This window comes from Zingiber officinale, chromosome 10B, assembly GCF_018446385.1.
Source record: "Zingiber officinale cultivar Zhangliang chromosome 10B, Zo_v1.1, whole genome shotgun sequence".
Classification (NCBI taxonomy): domain Eukaryota; kingdom Viridiplantae; phylum Streptophyta; class Magnoliopsida; order Zingiberales; family Zingiberaceae; genus Zingiber; species Zingiber officinale.
Genome location: NC_056005.1, coordinates 13,989,543 through 14,010,928, shown reverse-complemented (window position 1 = coordinate 14,010,928; position 21,386 = coordinate 13,989,543). Strand labels below are relative to the sequence as shown.

The following is a 21,386-nucleotide window of genomic DNA, read 5'->3' as shown; positions in this document are numbered from 1 at the left end:
ATCTCATCAATTCATCGACTAGAAAAGATTTCAATAAATACATAATTACACATGTTGAGATACCTCCTAATTATGATCCAATCATAATTTCTCTCATGTTATGCATTATATTATGGACTTCATTAATTGAGTTTAAGATTGAATCACATACATATCGAATGCACACTAAACTAGTGAATTTTATTTATCAAATAAATAATATAATATTAAAGGCAATTGCTTTTAGGACACTCTCTAATATAACATAGAGTTTCGATTTGATATATTGTATGTCATGTAGTTCAATCTGAGTCAAAAATTATGGTCTCTCAAACTTTATATTGGCAACACATTGTTGGTCTTCTAAATATCAGCAATAATGTGTCACTGACCTAGATTTTGAGAAACCATAACTTTTGACTTGAATTGAACCATGGTAAGCACAATATATCAAATAGAAAATCTCCAAATGAGCTTCAGAGATCTTGGATTAGAGAACCTAGAGATGCCCAAATCACTCCAAACAAACTCCTATATACTCAATTCAGTCTCCTTATTACACTAATGTTGTCAAACACCATCATGATACACTATATTGAGAGCATCAATTTTTTCAACTTGATTCATGTATGATAAACGGTATCAAAAGTACATTATAAGGGTCACGATGATCATACTTACTAACCGACACCACAAATGAATTTCTTGGACTTTCATTTTTCTGAAGATATCAAATTTTGTATTTTTTTGAATAGCTAAGGTTCATCAGCCAATTTCATCCAATATAAGAGTTATCAACATCAAATATATTGAATTCCAACCGATTTTACAATCAAGCATCCATTTTTTAGCATGCATATTGTGTACTATAATCCGTGCCACATTATCAAACTTTTGCTCTCTTTTAGGAGGTGGTCTCCAATATATGACACTTTTATGAATTTTCTCAACACTAGGTGCAATGACTTCCAAACTATCTTGGATAACTAATTAAATTCAAAATATGAGAAGCACAACACATATGAAATAAATCCTCCTAGCATAAGTGTAGAATGATCAAGCTTATGCAACACATAGTTCATAAGAGAATCATTAGTGGAGTAATTATCAATGATAATGTTGGATATGTTCCTATTAATATTCCAATCTGTTAGTTCCTTGTGGCCGGCAAGAGAAGGGTGAATTGCCCTGCACAATAAAAAACAGACACCTTTCTCGACTTTAGAAATAATAATAAACCACTTTATAAACAGAATTAAGAAGCTAACTAAAACGGAAGAAATAATCATTTACTTGGTTTGCAATCAGGGGATTATTAATTCAAGATATTCGAAAGCTCACTATAAATCTCCTTCAGGCAGAGAAACCTCTTACAGCAGTTAAAGTACTCAATTACAAAGCTAAACAGAAGAAGAATTGTTTACAAGTGTTGTTTTTAGCTACTAGGATCAGGGTTGTATTTATAGCCCTGATCGGGATGCCTAGAAGCGTTCCGAGCTCCTGGACATGGATAAAATTTTAACCATGTTGCAACGGATTGCATCACAATTGATCTGGATAAAATCTCTGGTCCAGGCGCCTGAACTGATTTCGCACAGGGGAGCCTCACCGAGGCGCCCCAATTGGACCAAGCCAATTTGAGCGCCCGAAATGGCTCCGGGCGCCTGGACTCTAGTCAACCTGAAGTTGACTTTTTGTTTGAGTCTTCTATTCTGGCTCCTCTCGCTTGGGAAATTTTAGCCATCCGAAATAGGGATCACTCGAACCCATTTTCTAGCCTTCTCGAGTAACTTTCTACTCCGGCTTCTCATCTCTTAGAAATGTCGCGCGCCTCCTTCTCGTCCGCCAGCGTACTCTTTCGCAGTGCCTCGCCCCTCGAACACACTGAGCCTGTTGACTCTCTCCCATATCGTCCTTCTCGCTAGTTGCGTCTTTCACTCGACCTCCTGTGCTTCTAAGTTTCCATACACTCAGACACAGGACATCAAACCATAACAGGACCTAACTTGATTTGGTTGATCACATCAAAACTATCATGCGGTACTTACAATCTCTGCCTTTTTGATGTGAGCAACCCTAAGTTAAGTTAGGGTACCCCAAAATTAATTAACAAAAAAATAGAAAGTACATGATTTTAAAAAAAAATGTACCCTCTCTCTAGACTTAATCTCTAAATCTCCTTCTTTGATCACATTTAAAATGGGATATGCTATGAAAATAACTTGAAATAAAATTAAAACAGAGTCTAAGAGATCAACATCCAGAAAAATCATGAAGTTTAAATTTCAAAAATATGAATTTTTATAATTTAAAAACCATTTAATAGAAAAGATAATTTTAAAATTATTTTTAATTATTCAAAAATTCTAAGAATTTTTACAATTGTTAAGTAAAAATATCCAAAGCTGAAATAAAATCTTCACGAATGATTGAATTGAATAAATTATTTTTTATATAAAGATCTATTTTCTTTAAAAATTACTTTAATTTTCAAGCATTTTTAATATTAAAAATTTATATTTGGATTAATAATTCATAGAAAATTCACCAATAGTAAAAAATTTCTAAAAATATTTTATTTTATCAGAGAACATGATAGCTTTTCATAGAAAAATGAAGTTTACAAAAAAAAACTCTACAAAGTAATTTAAATTGAAATATATAATTTTTGTTAGAAAATTCATTAAAAAAATAATGTAATGAACAGAAGATAATGAACTTTTTTCTACAGATAGAAAATGAAGTCAACTTTCTCAAAAAATTAATATCTATTTAATTTCCAAAAGAAATTAAACAAAAAAAATTGTTAGACAATTCTAAGCAAGAATATGAAATCAAAATAAAACATGCATAATGATTTTTCGATTTAAGCATAATTTTGACATCAAAATAAGTTCCTTCTAACTGGATTTATCAAGTCCTTTTTAGGAACTTATTGTCTATCTACTTTTGCAATTTGGCCTTTATGGTATCTAAAATACCAGTTAATTCCTTGAAAATTTTTAAAATTTAAAAAAATAATATTCGAGCATGCAGAATTTTTTAATTTTTATATTTGTTCTTTTAAATTTTTATTTTCTATTTTTAGTTTGTCGAAATCTTCTAATCGACAAGATGTTGATAACGTTAGTTTTAGTTCCTCTTTAAATTTTCTATTTTCAATTTCTAATTTATAATATTTTTTTGACAACATTTTTATAAACTTAAATAATTGGTCAAGAGATAGAGACTGTACTTGACTTACCTTGTCGATTTCTGATGCCCCCTCTGTAGCTGCTTTCCTCTGACGTTATTCCCCCTACATCGATATTTTTTATGCTCATTTCAGAAGAGCTTGCTTCGTCTTCTTCTCCTTGATGACTTGTCATCAATGCAAGTCTAGCGTGTGCTTCAATCTATGACTATGACGATGTTTCGTCCCATGTCGCATTTAGGTTTCTATGCTTTGTCTGGATCAATTTTTTGTTCTTCTCCTTGTTCTTCAATTTTGGGCAGTTGTCTTTGACATGCCCTTTTTCATCGCAGTGGTAGCATCTTACCTTTCTTTTCCTTCTTTTGTCATGCACTTGATTAAACTTATTAGTTTTAATAAACTTTTTAAACTTTCTTACCATAAAAATGTAACGACCCAATTTTCCCTATTTCGAGTTCCAAATGTCCATAAAAATATTTGGAAATGCTTTTAAAATATTCTAGAGATTTTTAGAATATTTTTACGTAATTTTTGGAGGCTGTTTAGTATTTTTACAAAACAAAAGAAAGTTGGTAAAAAATTTGTCAAAACCAAAGCTCGAACCCACGACCTCGGGTCGGACTAACCCAATCGGACACAGCACAACCAGCTGAGCAACACGAGCTTTGTTAACTAAGTATGGCGAGAAATAAATTTAAAGCATAGATAGCAATTAATAAAAAACCTGAATTATAAGAGAAGGTTTAGGTTTTCTTTTCCCCAAAACCTAACTTCCCTCCTCTCCCGACGTGACGACGCTGTGCTAGGGCGAAACCGCAGCCGCAGCTAGGGTTCCCTCCCTCCGGTGGCCGGTGAAGGCTTCTTCTGGCGAACCTTGCGGATCCGAGCTCCTTCCGTCGAAGAGAGCCCGCGGACACAGAAGAAGCGCCGAGATTTGAGCCCTCCGAAAACCCTAAGAGCCTTCTCCTTCCTCTCCTTCGGTTGTAAGTCCAAGAATCGTCGGTAAGTTACTACTCACCTGTGGTAGGAGTAGCTCCGAATTCGTTTTGAGTTCTTCTCGTTTCCCTTGATGTTGAAGCATGCTATGAAGTTGTTTGAGGCTTGCTGCCATGGTTTTAAAAGGGTCCCTGCCGTGAGTTCATTAAGGATATAAGAGGGAAATGGTTTAGGGTTGATAGGTAGCTGTCTTATGCTCTTAATTTCCTCATGCTGTGCAGATTATAGCAATTCCTGCCATAATTGTCTGATAAGTTTGAAAGGAGCAGCTCTACATTTAGCCTTCCTGTATGGGTCGTAATTAGTTGTTAGCATGTAGTGCTGTTTTTTTTTGGTAGATTACTGCCGAAGGGTATGCTTCTGTTTTCCTTACCGTAGCAATGCACAGAGGGATGTTTGGGCTTGGTTATACTTTGTATTGGACAAGAACGGCCCCTGTATTTAGCATATCCGGCTAGACTTTCTTTTATGCTGTATAGTGGCACGAACAGCCATAATCTAGGCACAAGTGTTAGTTTCTTTGCTATTTAATTTGGCATGCACAGTCCTCATTACCATTAGTTGAGTACCAGCAGTTTTCATTGTTATTATTTGAGCATGTACAATCTACCTTGCCATTAGCTAAGCACCAATAGCTTTTATTTGCTATTTAATTTAGCATGAATAGTTTCCTTTGTTTTGCTATTTACAAGCATGAGAAATTAGTAGTTTTATAATCTCCCTTTGCTGTTTCCTCTTCCTTGCCGTTTACCAGCATGAGAAATCCATAAGCAGTATTGAATTATAGTTCAGTTTCTAGTTCCTTGTTTTTGATACACATGCATATATGTGTTAGTTAGCTTTTAACAGCCCCTTTATTTTACAGCATGTTTAGTAAGTCCAAGTTAGCTTTCTTTTGCTCTATTTTACACCATGTTTAGAAAGTTTGAATTAGCTTTCTTTTGCTCTATTTTACAGCATGTTTAGTAAGTCCAAGTTAGCTTTCTTTTGCTCTATTTTACAACATGTTTAGTAAGTCCAAGTTAGCTTTCTTTTGCTCTATTTTATAGCATGATTAGCAAGTTTGAATTAGCTTACTTTTACTCTATTTTATAGCATGATTAGTAAGATTAGATTAGCTTTCTTTGCTCTTATCACAGCATGTTTTAAAAGTTCAAACTAGCTCTCTTTTGCTCTATTCTAGAGCATGATTAGTAAGTTCAGATGTGCTTTCTTTTCCTTTGTTTTACAGCATGTTTAGAAAGTTCAGATTTGCTTTTCTGTTGCTTTGTTTTATAACATGCTTAGAGAGAGTTTAGATTTGCTTCCCTTGTATTGTTTTTATATAGCATGCTTAGTTAATTATAATCCTACACTTGTTAGGTATATCTAAAGGATTCCAATAAATTCTAATAAAGGATTATGAGGAAACTGAGTAAAAAGAAAGAGACCAAGGTCTAGTTAAAAAGAGATAACAAGTAAACTAAAGTAAGAGGCTAGTACCCGACTTCCAAGGTTGTCGTTAAATAAATCCAGGTGACCAATTCCAAGGTCTTGGCCCTGGAAAGACCAAGGTCTTTACCTCATAGGACTAGAGGCTCGCTACCTCAGTCACTATTAGAGAGCGCGCAAAATAAAGATGGTACTAAGCCTGAGCCCAAAGAAAAGAAAACCAAAGAAGAAAAGAAAAGAAAAGAAAAGAAGAACAAGAAGAAGAAAGTGAAAGAGAAATTAAAAGATTAATTTCTAGTATAAGAAAAGTAAGAAGAAAAAGAAGAAGAAAGTAAAAGAGAAATTAAAAAATTAATTTCTAGTATAAGGATATAAGAAAATGAAACAAGTTTATGCTTAGAATCAATAAAAGTTTAGTTCTTTAATTCTAAGCCTACAGTAGTAGTTTCATTACTTTCCTGTCAGTTAGTGAGCATGTTTAGTATTCAGTTTTATTTCTGTATACCATGAGTACATGCAGCTTTGCTTTAGCATTCAGATTATTGCATTACTTTTATGCACTTCGAGTTTTTGTGAGATAGATTAGTACTTACTAAGCGTTTTCGCTTATAGTTTTGTTTTCTTTCCTCCTACTGCAGATAAAGGAAAAGTTAAGATATGAAAGGGAGGCGATAGGATGGTGGTGGTGATGAAGGTGTGTGATGTCTGGATTATGGAGAGATCCAGAATTAGCTGGCAAAAAAATTGTCAAGACTCTGCTTTTAGTTTTCTTCTAATGTTATATTAAATTTGGGATTGTAGTTGAGTTCATTTCCGCATATGTAATTAGTCACTTTCATTATTTATGGTGTGATGAGTTGTGGTATTATTTTCTTTATTTTGGATTTATTATACTGCGTGGTTGATTGATATGTGTTCCAGCCGCTTGTGGCCGAGTATATATTGCATGTATTGTTGAATATGGTCACCGGTATAGGGGAGACTCTGTCGAACTTTTTCGGTAGGGTTTCTATGTGATTTTTTGTAACGCCCGAAAATTCTCGAAACTGCATTATAAATATTCTATGATTTTTCTGGAATTTTTAGATATTTTTCCGGAATTTTCTGAGTAGCGGAAGTAGCAAAAATAATTGGAACCGTAAAATAGCTTAGGCGGGAATCGAACCCGAGATCTATGGTTTACGGATAAGTTTAGTAACCAGTGAACCCAGCAGGGCCGTGCTGAAAGGAAGGAGAACTAAATATATTTATATTAGAGTTGGGTTCATTAAACCACTTAATATAAATAATAAACTTAAGATGGAGTTGGGTTATTTTGTTTTGGTTCGGCAACCCTTCCTCTCCAAAACCCTCACGCCGAGACCCAACATCACCGCCGCCTCTCCCTTCTTCTCCTCTTCCTCACGCACGGCACACCAAGCCCCAAGGGCCAAGGGAACTCCTTCCGGCGACGATTCCAACACGAAAAAGGTTCTTCTCCGCGAGAGGAACGCGAAGACGTGAGCGGATCGTCGAGAAGGTCATCTCCACCGGAATTCTAGCAAATAGAATCGTAAGAAAACCTTGCGATTGAGGTAAGAAACCCCTCACCTGCAGTATAATTGCTCTCGCTTGTTAGTTTTGGCATTAGTTCAGTAGTTCTACAGTTTTCAGTTTTAGGGTGTACGTTTAGTGCACACCAAGCATTCGGTAGAATGCCTAGTTCAGAAGGATGCACCAGTAGGCGTCCTAACAGTATGTAAAATGTACTAGAAACATTTTATTCAGCTTATTATCAGTTATTACAGCTATATGGATCAGATATCCATTGGGTGGGCTCCCACAGTAGCCTCTAGGTTCAGATAACCTAGAACAACAAAGTAAAATAAAACAGTATTTAGTATTTTACTTTTATTCAGTTGGCACTGTACTTGGATCAGACATCCATGGGCTGGACTCCCACAGTCGTCCCTAGGTTCAGATAACCTAGTAACCCTGCTGGATTCGGAACTTGCAATCCCGGGTCTCGTAGGGATGCGCGCACAGTAAGTACAGTTGCCAGGGCCCAGCAGCATGTTTAGTACTTTCATCTATTATTATATATATTTTTCCAAATATGTAATCAGTGATGGAAACACTAACTTAGTTTCAGTTAATTATCTCTGTTAAGTTCATGATATGAGTTCATGACTAGTTAGATGTATATGCATGACTAGTTCAGTATTCATGTTTAGTTTCCGTATGCCATGCTCAGCTTGTTTGTATGACATGAACAGTTCAGTACATGTTTGTATGCCATGCCATGTTGCCATGTTCAGTTCAGTTTTCAAACAGCATGTTTTAAAAACATAATCGCATCGTTGCATGTTTTTGTGAGGTAGATGGTTTCTTACTAAGCTCTTTAGCTTACAGGTACTACTTTTCTTATACTGCAGATACAGGTAAAAGAAAAGTGGACTAGCGGAGGCTGGAGGACAATGCTATGGAGGTGTGTGTGCAAGGGGTTTGGACTAAAGATCCTAGGGGTCGAAAAAGTTTAATTCCAGCATTTACGTTGTTAGTTTATTTATGGTTTAGTCCTTAGCTAGTTAAATGTTTTAATCCAGTAAAACTATGCACTATTCAGTTTGTCCAGTTTAGGACGCATGTAGATTAATGTTAGATTGTTTTTCATATATCTAGAACCTATGTCTGTGAATTGTGGTACGTTCCAGTGCCTGAAATTTCTGAAATCAGAAACTCTGATTTCATATCAGAGTTGGATCGGTCTGCCGACCGATCCGTTACAGTATCAGGGTCCTGGATCGGTCAGCCGACCGATCCAGAGGCATACAGTATGCTACTGTATGCTATCTGATCGGTCGTCCGACCGATCCAGCACCGAACAGAGAGCATCCCCGCGTCTCCAGGTGCCTGGATTGGTCTGCAGACCGATCCAGACACACCTGGATCGGTCTTGGCGACCGATCCAGCCTCTGCTTGATCGGTCCGCAGACCGATCCAGCAGGGCACAGAATCATAGCAAGTATGATCAATCCGTGGATCGATCGGCAGCTAGCTGGGAAGATGGTTCTGAGTTCCTAGCTCCGATGGGAGGTCAAGTATTCCTCCTTAGCACATGGTACCAACCGAAAAGGGTCTTGAATCCTTCCTTATAACAGCATGGGTGTATCAGTTGTCAGATTAACCGAGTCAGTTAGTGAAATTTTATTTTACCCAGTTTCCGCACAGTACGACACAGTAGCTACAGTAGTTAATGTAGCGATCCGGCTCACAGCCTAGTACCCAGGAGTCGGGTCGTTACAGAGTGGTATCAGAGCAAGTTCCTTACTTCCTACACACACATCAGCATTGTGCCTACAGCTTCCAAGTTAGAACATCTCTCACCTAATTTTGTTTTCAGCTTTCATATCAGTTATATGTGCTTTCATGTTTGCTCTCATGTTGGTAGTTAATTAATTAATGTTTACACTGATAGTATTTAACATGTTACCAGTAGTTAACTATATCATGATAGCCTAGTTATATATATGTGTTCTCTGCTATTTAGAAAATGGTACGAGGACGTCCAGTTAAGAAAGCATCAACGGCTGAGCCCCAGCATGTAGCAGTTAGTTGATCAGCAGCAGGAGATAGCCTCCTTAAAGGCTAACCAGAAGACTACTCCCCCGTCACTCCAGAACCGAACCTCACGACTCCAGTGATCAGTACCAGCTCCCAGTAGCCCCAGTAGAAGGGGCTAAGAGAGAAGCTTACCTTATCCATGGCAGAGAATTAAGCCGAGAACTTCTCAGGCACCGGGAACCATGGGATGCTCGGGCATGGTTTAAAACTGGAAAGCATGATGGAGCTTCTAGACTAGCGAGCACGAAAAGGTGAAGTGTGCCTCCTTTTAATGAGACGCACGCATGTGGTGGGAGCGGATTAAACCGAAGTGGCCATAAACCGGATGACATGGGCCAACTTTGAGAAAGAATTCTTGAGGAATTCTTTCACATGCAAGTCACGAACCGACACTATGAGTTTACTGAATTTCGTCAAGGCAACCTATCAGTAGGCCGTGAAGAAATTCAACAGTTTGGCTCGTCTAGTCAGCTCAGAGAAGGAACGAGTACGGTTGATGCTGAAGATGCTCGGACCGGAGATCGCGATGAATGTGGTGGTGGCGTTCATAGGCCACAAACCACGGAGGAGCTAGTGAGTAGTGCTCGATCACCGAGCACTATCAGCACATCATCACCCAGCAGAGAGCAGGGAAGCTGGCTCAGGTACTCAGCAGAAACAACAGGGACATAGCTCCAACTGGAAAGGGAAACGCAAGGCAAGCAGTGACCCAAAAGGAGGACCAGCTGGAAAACATTCCAGACATCCCAAGTGTGTTACTTGTGGGAAACATCATCCAGGAGTTTGCCGCAAGGGTACGCGAGGTTGTTTTGAATGTGGGCAGGAAGGGCACATAGCTAAGCAGTGCTCAGCCGATACAGTATAGAGCTCAGCCAGCGCAGCTACACCAGATGTATGCCGCCTTAGATGGTCCACAGATCGGTCAGGGCAGATTAGAAGCCCCCCAGCTACCACGAATGCGAGGATTTTCTCACTCACCGGAGAGGACGTAGCAAATGCCTCTTATTCGATACTGGGGCAACTCACTCTTATGTATCCAGGGCATTTGCCGAGAAATTAGCAACACCTCCAGAGTTACTCAATAGTCAGTTTTTGACAACACTACCCTCAGGAGACATTATGACATCTACGCACTGGCTCAGAGCAGTGCCAGTCATTATAGTAGACAGAGAACTTTTTGGTGATATGATAGTGCTCTGATCAGATACGGCGCTTCTATAGAGTGCCGTAAACAGAAGGTCATATTCCAACCTGAAGCTGGAGTACAGTTTGAGTACACGGGAAAACCAAAGAGAAAAGCCAGGAAGTTTCTCTCATCATTGAAAGCACAGCAGCTAATGGATTCAGGATGCATGAGATTTTTAGCAAATGTAGTCAACACCAGCCAGGACAAGAACCAACAGCTATCAGAGGTTCGAGTCGTTTGTGACTACCCAGCAGTCTTCCCTGAAGAGCTACCAAGCTTAGCACCAGACAGGGAGATTGAATTTGAGATAGAGCTCATTCTCGGCACAAATCCAATTTCCAAGGCACCGTACCTCATGGCTTCAGCAGAACTGAAGGAACTTCAGGAGTAATTACAGGAGCTTCTGGACAAGGGTTTCATACGCCCTAGTCACTCACCATGGGGAGCACCTGTGTTGTTCGTGAAGAAGAAGGATGGAAGCATGCGCCTATGCATAGACTACCGTGCCTTGAACCAGGTCACAATTAAAAACAGGTACCCTCTCCCCAGGATAGATGACCTGTTTGATCAGCTAAAGGGAGCCACAGTGTTCTCTAAAATTGACCTCAGATCAGGATATCACCAGGTTAGAGTCAAGAAAGGTGATATACCTAAAACAGCTTTCAGGACCAGATACGGACATTATGAGTTCGTAGTCATGCCTTTCGGCGTGACAAATGCTCCAGCTACTTTCATGGACCTCATGAACAGAGTATTCAGAGAATACTTAGACAAGTTTGTCATCGTGTTCATCGATGACATTCTTATCTATTCGAGCACTCGGGAGGACCATGCAGAGCATCTGAAGAACCAGCTGTACGCCAAATTCACGAAATGTGAATTTTGGCTAGAACAGTAGCCTTTTAGGTCACATCATCTCCAGGATGGTGTTATGGTAGATCGAAGATAGAAGCGATGAAGTGGCTGGAAGAGGCCGAGAACGCCGGTGAAATCGAAGCTTCGGGATTAGCATGCTACTACAGAAATTCATAGAGGACTTCTCCGGATAGCCTCCCCGATAGCTCTCACCAGGAAGAACACGAAATTTCGGTGACGGAGGATGCATGAGCGACATAACTAAAGCGGAGATTGACTAGTGCTCCTATTTTAGCTATACCGAAACATGCACCGACATCTGGCGCCTAAATTGGGATTAGGAGCGATCATGCAAGAGGCAAGGTGATCGCTATGCCTCCGGACAACTCAAGGATTATGAGAGGAACTATCCTACTCACGACCTTGAGCTTGCAGTGGTGTTCGCTCTCAAGATTTGGAGACATTATCTCAGACGAGCTCTCAAGAGTGTATCGATCATCAAAGTCAAGTATTTCTTTACTCGAAGGATCTGAATATCGCGAGTACAGATGGTTAGAGCTGGTCAAGGATTATGACATAGATATCCTCTACTATCCAGGGAAAGCTAATAAGGTAGCAGACGCACTCAGCGGGAAGTCCGGAGTTACCTTATTATCTTTAGCAACTATGTCACCACCCCTAAGGAAGGAGATTACAGCTTTTAGTCTCGAGCTTATAGTCGGGCAACTTTCCACTATGTCCTTAGCATCTACCTTGCTTGATGATATTCAGACAGCTCAGGAGCAGGATCCTGAAATCCAGAAAATCAAGCAAGGGTTAGCAGAATCAGAAAGTGGAGAGTTCAGAGTGTCCGCCAGTGGGGTAGTGTACTGTGGTGACAGACTTTGTGTTCCAGATCAGGAGGAACTACGAAAACATATTCTAGACGAGGCTCACAGGACTCCCTATGCGATGCATCCTGGTTCCACCAAAATGTATCAGAATCTAAAGAAACGATTTTGGTGGCCTGGGATGAAGCGAGATATCGCCAGATACGTCAGCATCTGCCTAACCTGTCAGAGGGTTAAGGCAGAACATCAGCGACCAGGAGGAGTTCTGCAGCCGATCCAGATTCCAGAATGGAAGTGGGAGGATATCTCTATGGACTTCATAGTGGGATTACCCAGAACCACGAATGGTTTTGATGCCATCTGGGTAATAGTCGACAGGTTGACTAAATCAGCCCACTTCTTAGCTATCAGAATATCCTATTCCATGGAGCAGCTAGCTCAGTTGTATCTCAAGGAGATTGTCAGGCTGCATGGAGTCCCACGAACCATTATATCAGACAGAGACAGCAGATTTACATCACACTTCTGGAAGTGTGTACAGTCAGCTATGGGCACCCAGTTAAAATTCAGCACAGCCTTCCATCCTCAGACAGATGGTCAGACGGAGCGAGTAAATCAGGTACTCGAAGATATGCTCCGGGCTTGTGCTCTAGATTTCAAGGGAAGTTGGTGCAAATATCCGAGTCTAGCAGAATTTGCATACAACAACAGTTATCAGGCCACTATCGGCATGACACCTTATGAGGCACTCTATGGGCGGAGGTGCAGATCACCAATCTGCTGGTATGAGAGTGCTGAACAGAAGGAACTAGAGCTTCAGACAGATCTAGTAGCAGATACCACAGCAGCCATACAGCAGATTCGCAAGAGGATAGAGCCGTCAGAAGAGCTATGCTGATACACGACCAGACCCCTAGAGTTTTCAGTTGGGGATATAGTTTTCCTGAGTAGCTCCCATGAAGGGAGTCATGCGTTTTGGGAAGAAGGGCAAGCTAGCTCCCGGATATGTGGGACCATACCTTATCACGAAGAGAGTGGGCAAGGTAGCATATGAGCTAGAGCTACCTTAGGAGATGTCATTTGTCCTGACGTATTTCATGTCTCCATCTTTGAAGAAACATATTCGGGACGCCACCGGTGATTGAGCCACGGTGATACAGTCCGTGATGATCTCAGCTATGACAGTCGACCTATTCAGATAACAGACCGAGCAGTAAAGAAATTACGGAACAAGGAAGTACCATTAGTCAAAGTCAGCTGGCAAAATCACACAGCAGCAGAGGCGACTTGGGAGACAGAGGCCAGCATGAGACAGAAGTACCCAGAATTGTTCTAAGTTCGAGGACGAATTTTTTATAAGGTATGGGGGATTGTAACGCCCAAAAATTCTCGAAACTGCATTATAAATATTCTATGATTTTTCTGGAATTTTTAGATATTTTTTCGGAATTTTCCGAGTAGCGGAAGTAGTAAAAATAATTGGAACCGTAAAATAGCTTAGGCGGGAATCGAACCCGAGATCTATGGTTTACGGATAAGTTTAGTAACCGGTGAACCCAGCAGGGCCGTGCTGAAAGGAAGGAGAACCAAATATATTTATATTAGAGTTGGGTTCATTAAACCACTTAATATAAATAATAAACTTAAGATGGAGTTGGGTTATTTTGTTTTGGTTCGGCAACCCTTCCTCTCCAAAACCCTCACGCCAAGACCCAACATCACCGCCGCCTCTCCCTTCTTCTCCTCTTCCTCACGCACGGCACACCAAGCCCCAAGGGCCAAGGGAACTCCTTCCGGCGACGATTCCAACATGAAAAAGGTTCTTCTCCGCGAGAGGAACGCGAAGACGTGAGCGGATCGTCGAGAAGGTCATCTCCACCGGAATTCTAGCGAATAGAATCGTAAGAAAACCTTGCGATTGAGGTAAGACACCCCTCACCTGCAGTATAATTGCTCTCGCTTGTTAGTTTTGGCATTAGTTCAGTAGTTCTACAGTTTTCAGTTTTAGGGTGTACGTTTAGTGCACACCAAGCATTCGGTAGAATGCCTAGTTCAGAAGGATGCACCAGTAGGCGTCCTAACAGTATGTAAAATGTACTAGAAACATTTTATTCAGCTTATTATCAGTTATTACAGCTATATGGATCAGATATCCATTGGGTGGGCTCCCACAGTAGCCTCTAGGTTCAGATAACCTAGAACAGCAAAGTAAAATAAAACAGTATTCAGTATTTTACTTTTATTCAGTTGGCACTGTACTTGGATCAGACATCCATGGGCTGGACTCCCACAGTCGTCCCTAGGTTCAGATAACCTAGTAACCCTGCTGGATTCGGAACTTGCAATTCCGGGTCTCGTAGGGATGCGCGCACAGTAAGTACAGTTGCCAGGGCCCAGCAACATGTTTAGTACTTTCATCTATTATTATATATAGTTTTCCAAATATGTAATCAGTGATGGAAACACTAACTTAGTTTCAGTTTCAGTTAATTATCTCAGTTAAGTTCATGATATGAGTTCATGACCAGTTAGATGTATATGCATGACTAGTTCAGTATTCATGTTTAGTTTCCGTATGCCATGCTCAGCTTGTTTGTATGACATGAACAGTTCAGTACATGTTTGTATGCCATGCCATGTTGCCATGTTCAGTTCAGTTTTCAAACAGCATGTTTTAAAAACATAATCGCATCGTTGCATGTTTTTGTGAGGTAGATGGTTTCTTACTAAGCTCTTTAGCTTACAGGTACTACTTTTCTTATACTGCAGATACAGGTAAAAGAAAAGTGGACTAGCGGAGGCTGGAGGACAATGCTATGGAGGTATGTGTGTGCAAGGGGTTTGGAATAAAGATCCTAGGGGTCGAAACAGTTTAATTCCAGCATTTACGTTGTTAGTTTATTTATGGTTTAGTCCTTAGCTAGTTAAATGTTTTAATCCAGTAAAACTATGCACTATTCAATTTGTCCAGTTTAGGACGCATGTAGATTAATGTTAGATTGTTTTTCATATATCTAGAACCTATGTCTGTGAATTGTGGTACGTTCCAGTGCCTGAAATTTCTGAAATCAGAAACTCTGATTTCATATCAGAGTTGGATCGGTCTGCCGACCGATCCGTTGCAGTATCAGGGTCCTGGATCGGTCAGCCGACCGATCCAGAGGCATACAGTATGCTATCTGATCGGTCGTCCGACCGATCCAGCACCGAACAGAGAGCATCCCCGCGTCTCCAGGTGCCTGGATCGGTCTGCAGACCGATCCAGACACACCTGGATCGGTCTTGGCGACCGATCCAGCCTCTGCTGGATCGGTCCGCAGACCGATCCAGCAGGGCACAGAATCGTAGCAAGTATGATCGATCCGTGGATCGATCGGCAGCTAGCTGGGAAGATGGTTCTGAGTTCCTAGCTCCGATGGGAGGTCAAGTATTCCTCCTTAGCACTTGTACACCAACCGGAAAGGGTCTTGAATCCTTCCTTATAACAGCATGGGTGTATCTGTTGTCAGATTAACCGAGTCAGTTAGTGAAATTTTATTTTACCCAGTTTCCGCACAGTACGGCACAGTAGCTACAGTAGTTAATGTAGCGATCCGGCTCACAGCCTAGTACCCAGGAGTCGGGTCGTTACATTTTTAATCATACCGGTTAAGTAAAGTTAGTAGTTAAGTAACGGTCATCCTTAAAGAGTAGTAGTAGTAAGAAGGGTGGTCGTTACAAAAAATTATTTCATCATTATCAAGAGTTGTTTCAGATTCTGATTCAACTATTTTTGCCCTTAAGATAATGTTGTGCTTGGACTCCTTCAGATCTGCGCATCTAGTTTTATGTACTTCAAGTGTAGAAAATAATTCTTCTAATGTACTTACTTTTAAATTCTTACAGATGTAATATGCATCTACTAAGGTTGACCATTCGGGAGTCCTAAGAAATGTGTTAAGCACATACCTTAGCAAATCTGAGTTGGCATCATAAACGTGTGCCCTGTTGCATCCTTAGAAATGTGTTAAGCACATACCAGATTATGACAACATAAACGTGTGCCCTGTTGCATCTTTATCACCATATTATGAACCAAAGTCTATGTACTTACGCTCAGTACTCTTCTATTACTTGTTGCTATTCAGCTATTTCCTACTCTGATGTTTTAAGTATGATCATCCTGTGTATCCATAAAACCAATATTGCCAATGCAAAAATGCCCTATTTGTTGCTGCTACACATCTTTGGTCCCTTTAATCCTAATCCATCATAATAGCTTCTTCAGGGCACCTCGTCTACCCGTAATTTAATTTCTTTTTTTTTTGTTAAGATCTAAAACACTAAACTAAATATATGACAGAGCAGTATATGAATCCTTGAGATGTTATCAATCAAAGAAAAAGGAATGATAGTAGGTATCTGATATTCACATGCCATCAGGCCAAGATCAATTTAAAATTGTGGTCATCAATGGTACATACATATTTGTCGTTTTAAATTTTATTTATCATCTGAAGAAGATATTTACAGAGATTCGTGGGTGTCTGATTGATATGGATTCAATTAGTGCTTAGAGATATGAGAATATTTGATTTATTATCGTCCCAAAATCGTATTATTTGATAGAAAGTGGTGAAAAAGCAAGGTGAAGTGGTGAAAGAGGCAAGGTGAGGTGATTGTGTGTATATATATATATATTAAAAAGTATATTTCCTTTTTTGAACGTCTTATTAATCATAATTAAATATGATAATTCTTTGAATCATTCCAAGATTTATCTCCGAACGCATAAATGTGAAGAAATAATTCTTATATTTAATCTGGAATTGATAAGTATTATATTATGTAAAGATTTAACTTGGCATACTAAAATCCTATGGATGACGGCAACAATTTCGATCGATGCCCCGACGACGTCGTCGTCGGAAGCATCCTCTCTCGCCTCCCAGTCTCCGATCTCGTCCGTTTCGGAGTTATCTCCCGGCGGTGGAGAAATCAATGGACATCCGTTCGCTCCCTCGACTTCGCGGCCGATCGCTACTTCAATTTCCTCGATAACACTGAATCCTTCGACGAAGTCTTCACCGGCGTCTTAAACCGCCTCCAATCGGAGTTTCCTATCAACCTCATCCGCTGCAGCATTGCGCTCCCCCTCGGCGTCAATAGCATCGTCCTTAGCCGCTGGCTCAGCCTCCTCGGGGGGTGCTCCGTCCGCGACCTCGCCCTCCGCAGCCACACAGGATACGTGTTCCTCTGTTCCTTCCTCAGCCTCGTCCCCTCGCTCGAACACCTTGAGCTCGCCCGCCACGTGCGCCTATCCACCTCGCCTGACGACCCTTTTTTGCCGCGTCTCCGCTCCGTGGCGCTGTGCGGTGTCAAGATGTCGATCGGCGAGACGCTCGCGTTCTTCCTGTCGAAGTGCCCGGCCCTGGAGCGCCTCCGCCTTGACGGGTGCATCTTCATGGGGCAGACGCTGAGGGTCGTCGACGCGCCGCGTCTGAGTCACCTCGCGGTGCTCAACACCTCGCTGCGCGGGATCGAGATCGCCGCGCCTGCGCTCACCACCCTCGAGATGGACGGCGTCTCCATGGACAGGAAAGTCGTCCTCAACGTTCCTTCTCTTCGTTTCCTCGCCACCTCCTACGTTACCGGCAACAGAAAATACTTCTTCTCCAGCATCCTCGAGGTAATTAATTAACGAATCGACATCAAGTAAAATTACAACATCACAATCACACCAATTGTTGCATTTCCTTGATTCAGACGATTCAATTCGATTGCGGAGCATTCACGAACCTACTCAGGTTATCGATCAGGATTGACATGAGCAACACGATAGAGGCCGTTCTGTTGGCTTCTGCTCTCAGGGCCTGCCTCCTGCTCAAGGAACTGCGTCTAACGGTGAGTCTGATCAGTTTAGCTAAAATCTACTTGCCGCCGCCGCCGCCTTATCCTGATTAATTAACATTGACAGATTAATCCAGCGAAGACGAACTGTTGCTCACTGCCATATGACCAATTTAGGTTTTGGGAGAAGCAAAACTACTTCGACTGCCTGAGTTGGCACTTGGAGTACGCCAGCATCGCCAACTACGGCGAGCACTGTGACGAATTAGATTTTGTTCAGTTTTTGGCTAGGGAAGCGCTAGTGCTGAAGAAATTGGTGATTTGGCGCAGCAGAATTAATGGTGAGATTAATGCTAGTGCGGGAGAAATACGTTTCATGGCGACTGCGTCCACCTTCACCAACGCAGCTTCCCCTTGGCTTGATGTAGTCTGGAATTAATAGTGCGATTTACGATCTTCAAATTTATTTGATTGTTTAAATTTTTTATATTTTAAACTTCGTATATCGAAAGTACGGTAACATTTTATTTTGCTTAATCTCTTGATGTTTAGAAAATGTAGCAACACATGTCCAAAACTCAAAAATTGGGGTAAACCATTGTATTTTCAAATATTAATGAAATTCATTTTCTAGGGTTATCTTGATGGCTCTAATCGATTAGGCTTACCCCTAATCGATTGCCACATCAGATGATCATTTAAACACTTACAAAATGGATCTTTTTTGTCCATCTAATCGATTTGTGAGTCATACTAATCGATTCGTCAACTTCTAATCTATTGTCTCAATCGATTTAGAAGCTTTTTGTTCACGGGAGAAAGCAATCTAATCGATTCCCAAGATCTTTGTTCTCTCGTGAAAATGACCTTAATTAATCTATTACCCAATCGATTAGTTAGGCCTTAATGGATTGCCCTAATCGATTACAGTCTCTTCTGTCCTTTACAAAATATAGCTCAATTGATTTGCAAGCTTTCACTTCTCACGACAACACAACTCCCAATTGATTCCCAATCTATTGGAACTAAGCTTAATTGAGTGGAGCAAGTTCCAATCAATAAGTCCTAATCGATTAGGCACTCTAATCCAATGGACTTGGACAATTCGATTGAGCTGATCGATTTCTTAACCCTAAGCTCTGATCTAAAGTTTAGAGTTCCTTTAACCAACCCTACAGTTATCTGTGACTCGTTGGGATATCCCGTTACCTAGTATCTGATCACCATTGACTTGCCAAGGCTTCTTTACCAAGTATTCGATCAACCCTTGACCCATTTAGACTTTCCAACTCGTGCTAACTTTCCGTTGGACTTTCAATCACCAAGTATTCGATCAACCTTTGACCCACTTGAACTTTTCCTTGCCTATCTTTTGATTGCATTGTTTCTAACTAGGTTTTCACTGCCTAGCCTCTTAGGACTTCCACTGCTTAGTTTCCAACTGGGTCTTCCATTGCCTAGTTCCCAACTAGGTCTTTACTGCCTAGCTCTGTTAGGACTTCCACTGCCTAATTTCCAACTAGATCTTCACTATTGCCTAACCTCCAGTTATGACTTTTCGTTCCCTAACCTCCAATTAAGAATTTTCATTGTCAAACCTCCAATTAGGATTTCTCATTGTCTAACCTTCATTAGGACTTTCCCATTGTTTAACCTCCTATTACGACTTTTTCAAACAAATATTCAACCACTCATTGACCTACTTGATTTCTTTTTTATATATTGTCAAACATCAAAACTCAAGCTCTAGCCAACTGGAGCTTATTCAAACTGATCAATCTTAACTCAAGAATGTTTGCACCAACAATATTTCTTTTTGATATTTGACAATATGTTTAAGTTAGAATAACCCATATTAGCCCAACTCCCTTCTTCATCCTATGCCAATGTATAAATGAAAGTTTCCTAACTTGAACCCTACATTTTTATTCCCCATTGACACATAAAAAAACTCTTCCCAAGAGTCAATTCTTTCAAATCAACCCAATGAAAGTGTCATATCTTTCATTGTATCTATGCTTAACCTTGATCATACATCTATTATAATGAAGATTCCCAAATCTTCCATTGTCTCCAAAGCTTAACCTAAGACATTCATCACAATAAAAGTTCACAATCTTCCATTGTCTCCTCATACTTATTATTAAAAAAATTCCCAAATCATGCCTTTAAGGAAAATCAATTGGTAGTGAATTTTCAAAATAGATTATCAGATTTTTTTGAAAATGAGATGTATTTTTATGCATAAAAATAAAAGAGACTACCAGATTTTACTTGGTTATAACTGGAGAGGTTATTAATCCAAGGCGTTGAAAGCACTAACAAAGTTTTCCTTTAATATAGGCGGAGAAGCCTCTTAAAGAAGTTGAAGTACGAACACTAAAACAAAAATCCAAGAAGAAATACAAGTGTTGTTGTGCCGAATGAAGAAGACCAGAGCTCTATTTATAGTCCACTAGTCGAACTAGCCGTTTGCTGACATGACATCTCCGGGCCTAGACCCTCTCCGCCCCCGTAATTGGACAAACTCTATCTCCATGCAACAACTTTACAACGACTAGACGATAGAGTTTTTTCATATCCAGGTGCTTGGACTAGGGATTAATCGAGCTAAGCCGAGCCAAACTCTTGAATATTTGAGTTTGACTCATTTATAATCGAGTTGAGCTTGAACTTTATTTAACGAATATATTCATGACTCACGAGCTTTTTCGAGCTTTTATCAAGCCTATACGAGCTTAACAAATATAAATTATAAATTTAAATATTTATTAAAAACTAAATTATATATTTAGATAAAATTATAATATTCTTATTAAAATTTATAATTTTATTCTAATAAATAGATTTATTATTTATCTATATTTTTAATAAGTAAAGTATAAAATCTATAAATTTAATATCAAAATTATTATTGTTTTATTTAAAAGTTGATTCATGAGCTTACTAATGAACATGTTCACGAACTAACTAGTCGAGTATTGTGAAGCTTGAACTTAGTTTGTTTATCTTAACAAACCTCATTAAATGAGCTCAAACGAGCTTTTATTGAATTGAGTTTCGAATAGCTCATGAGCGGCTTGGTTTATTTACACTCCTAGCTTGGACCATGTCCAAGCGCTCGGACTGTTGCTGATGTGAATCTTAAGGTGATCCACAGTAACGACTCTGCGACGAGGTGCCAGTTCAGCACCCTAGTGGTTCGAGCGCCGAGACTAGGTGGTTCGAGCGACAGACAGTCCGATCGCCCGGACTATCTAGTCCCAACGCTCGGATCAGTCATCTACATGCTGACCTTTCGGCGCCTTCTCTAGTAATTAACTAGCTTCGTCTCCGGTTGCTTGGGTGATCCTCCGACCTTCCAGAGTTGAGCTCACCTGAACCCAACTCCAACCATCTCCTCGAGCAATCTTTCGCTCTGGCTTCTCGTCCTTCAAAAAGGTCGTGTGCGTCCTTCTCGCTCCACCGGTGTACTCTTCCGTGG

General features: G+C 40.2%; 2 protein-coding genes across 2 annotated transcripts; both read left to right on the top strand.

Moving 5' to 3' along the window:
* Positions 1-16,931: 16,931 nt before the first annotated feature.
* LOC122028957 (F-box/LRR-repeat protein At3g26922-like) lies at positions 16,932-17,753 on the top strand. Its single transcript, XM_042587926.1, has one exon. It carries the CDS (start codon positions 16,932-16,934, stop codon positions 17,751-17,753), a length of 822 nt encoding a protein of 273 aa, XP_042443860.1.
* A 69-nt stretch (positions 17,754-17,822) lies between these two features.
* On the top strand, positions 17,823-18,459 carry LOC122028830. Its single transcript, XM_042587759.1, has 2 exons — positions 17,823-17,956; positions 18,030-18,459. The coding sequence occupies exons 1-2, from the start codon at positions 17,879-17,881 to the stop codon at positions 18,339-18,341; spliced, it is 390 nt and encodes a 129-aa protein (XP_042443693.1). The 5' UTR covers positions 17,823-17,878; the 3' UTR covers positions 18,342-18,459.
* The last annotated feature ends 2,927 nt before the right edge of the window (positions 18,460-21,386 follow it).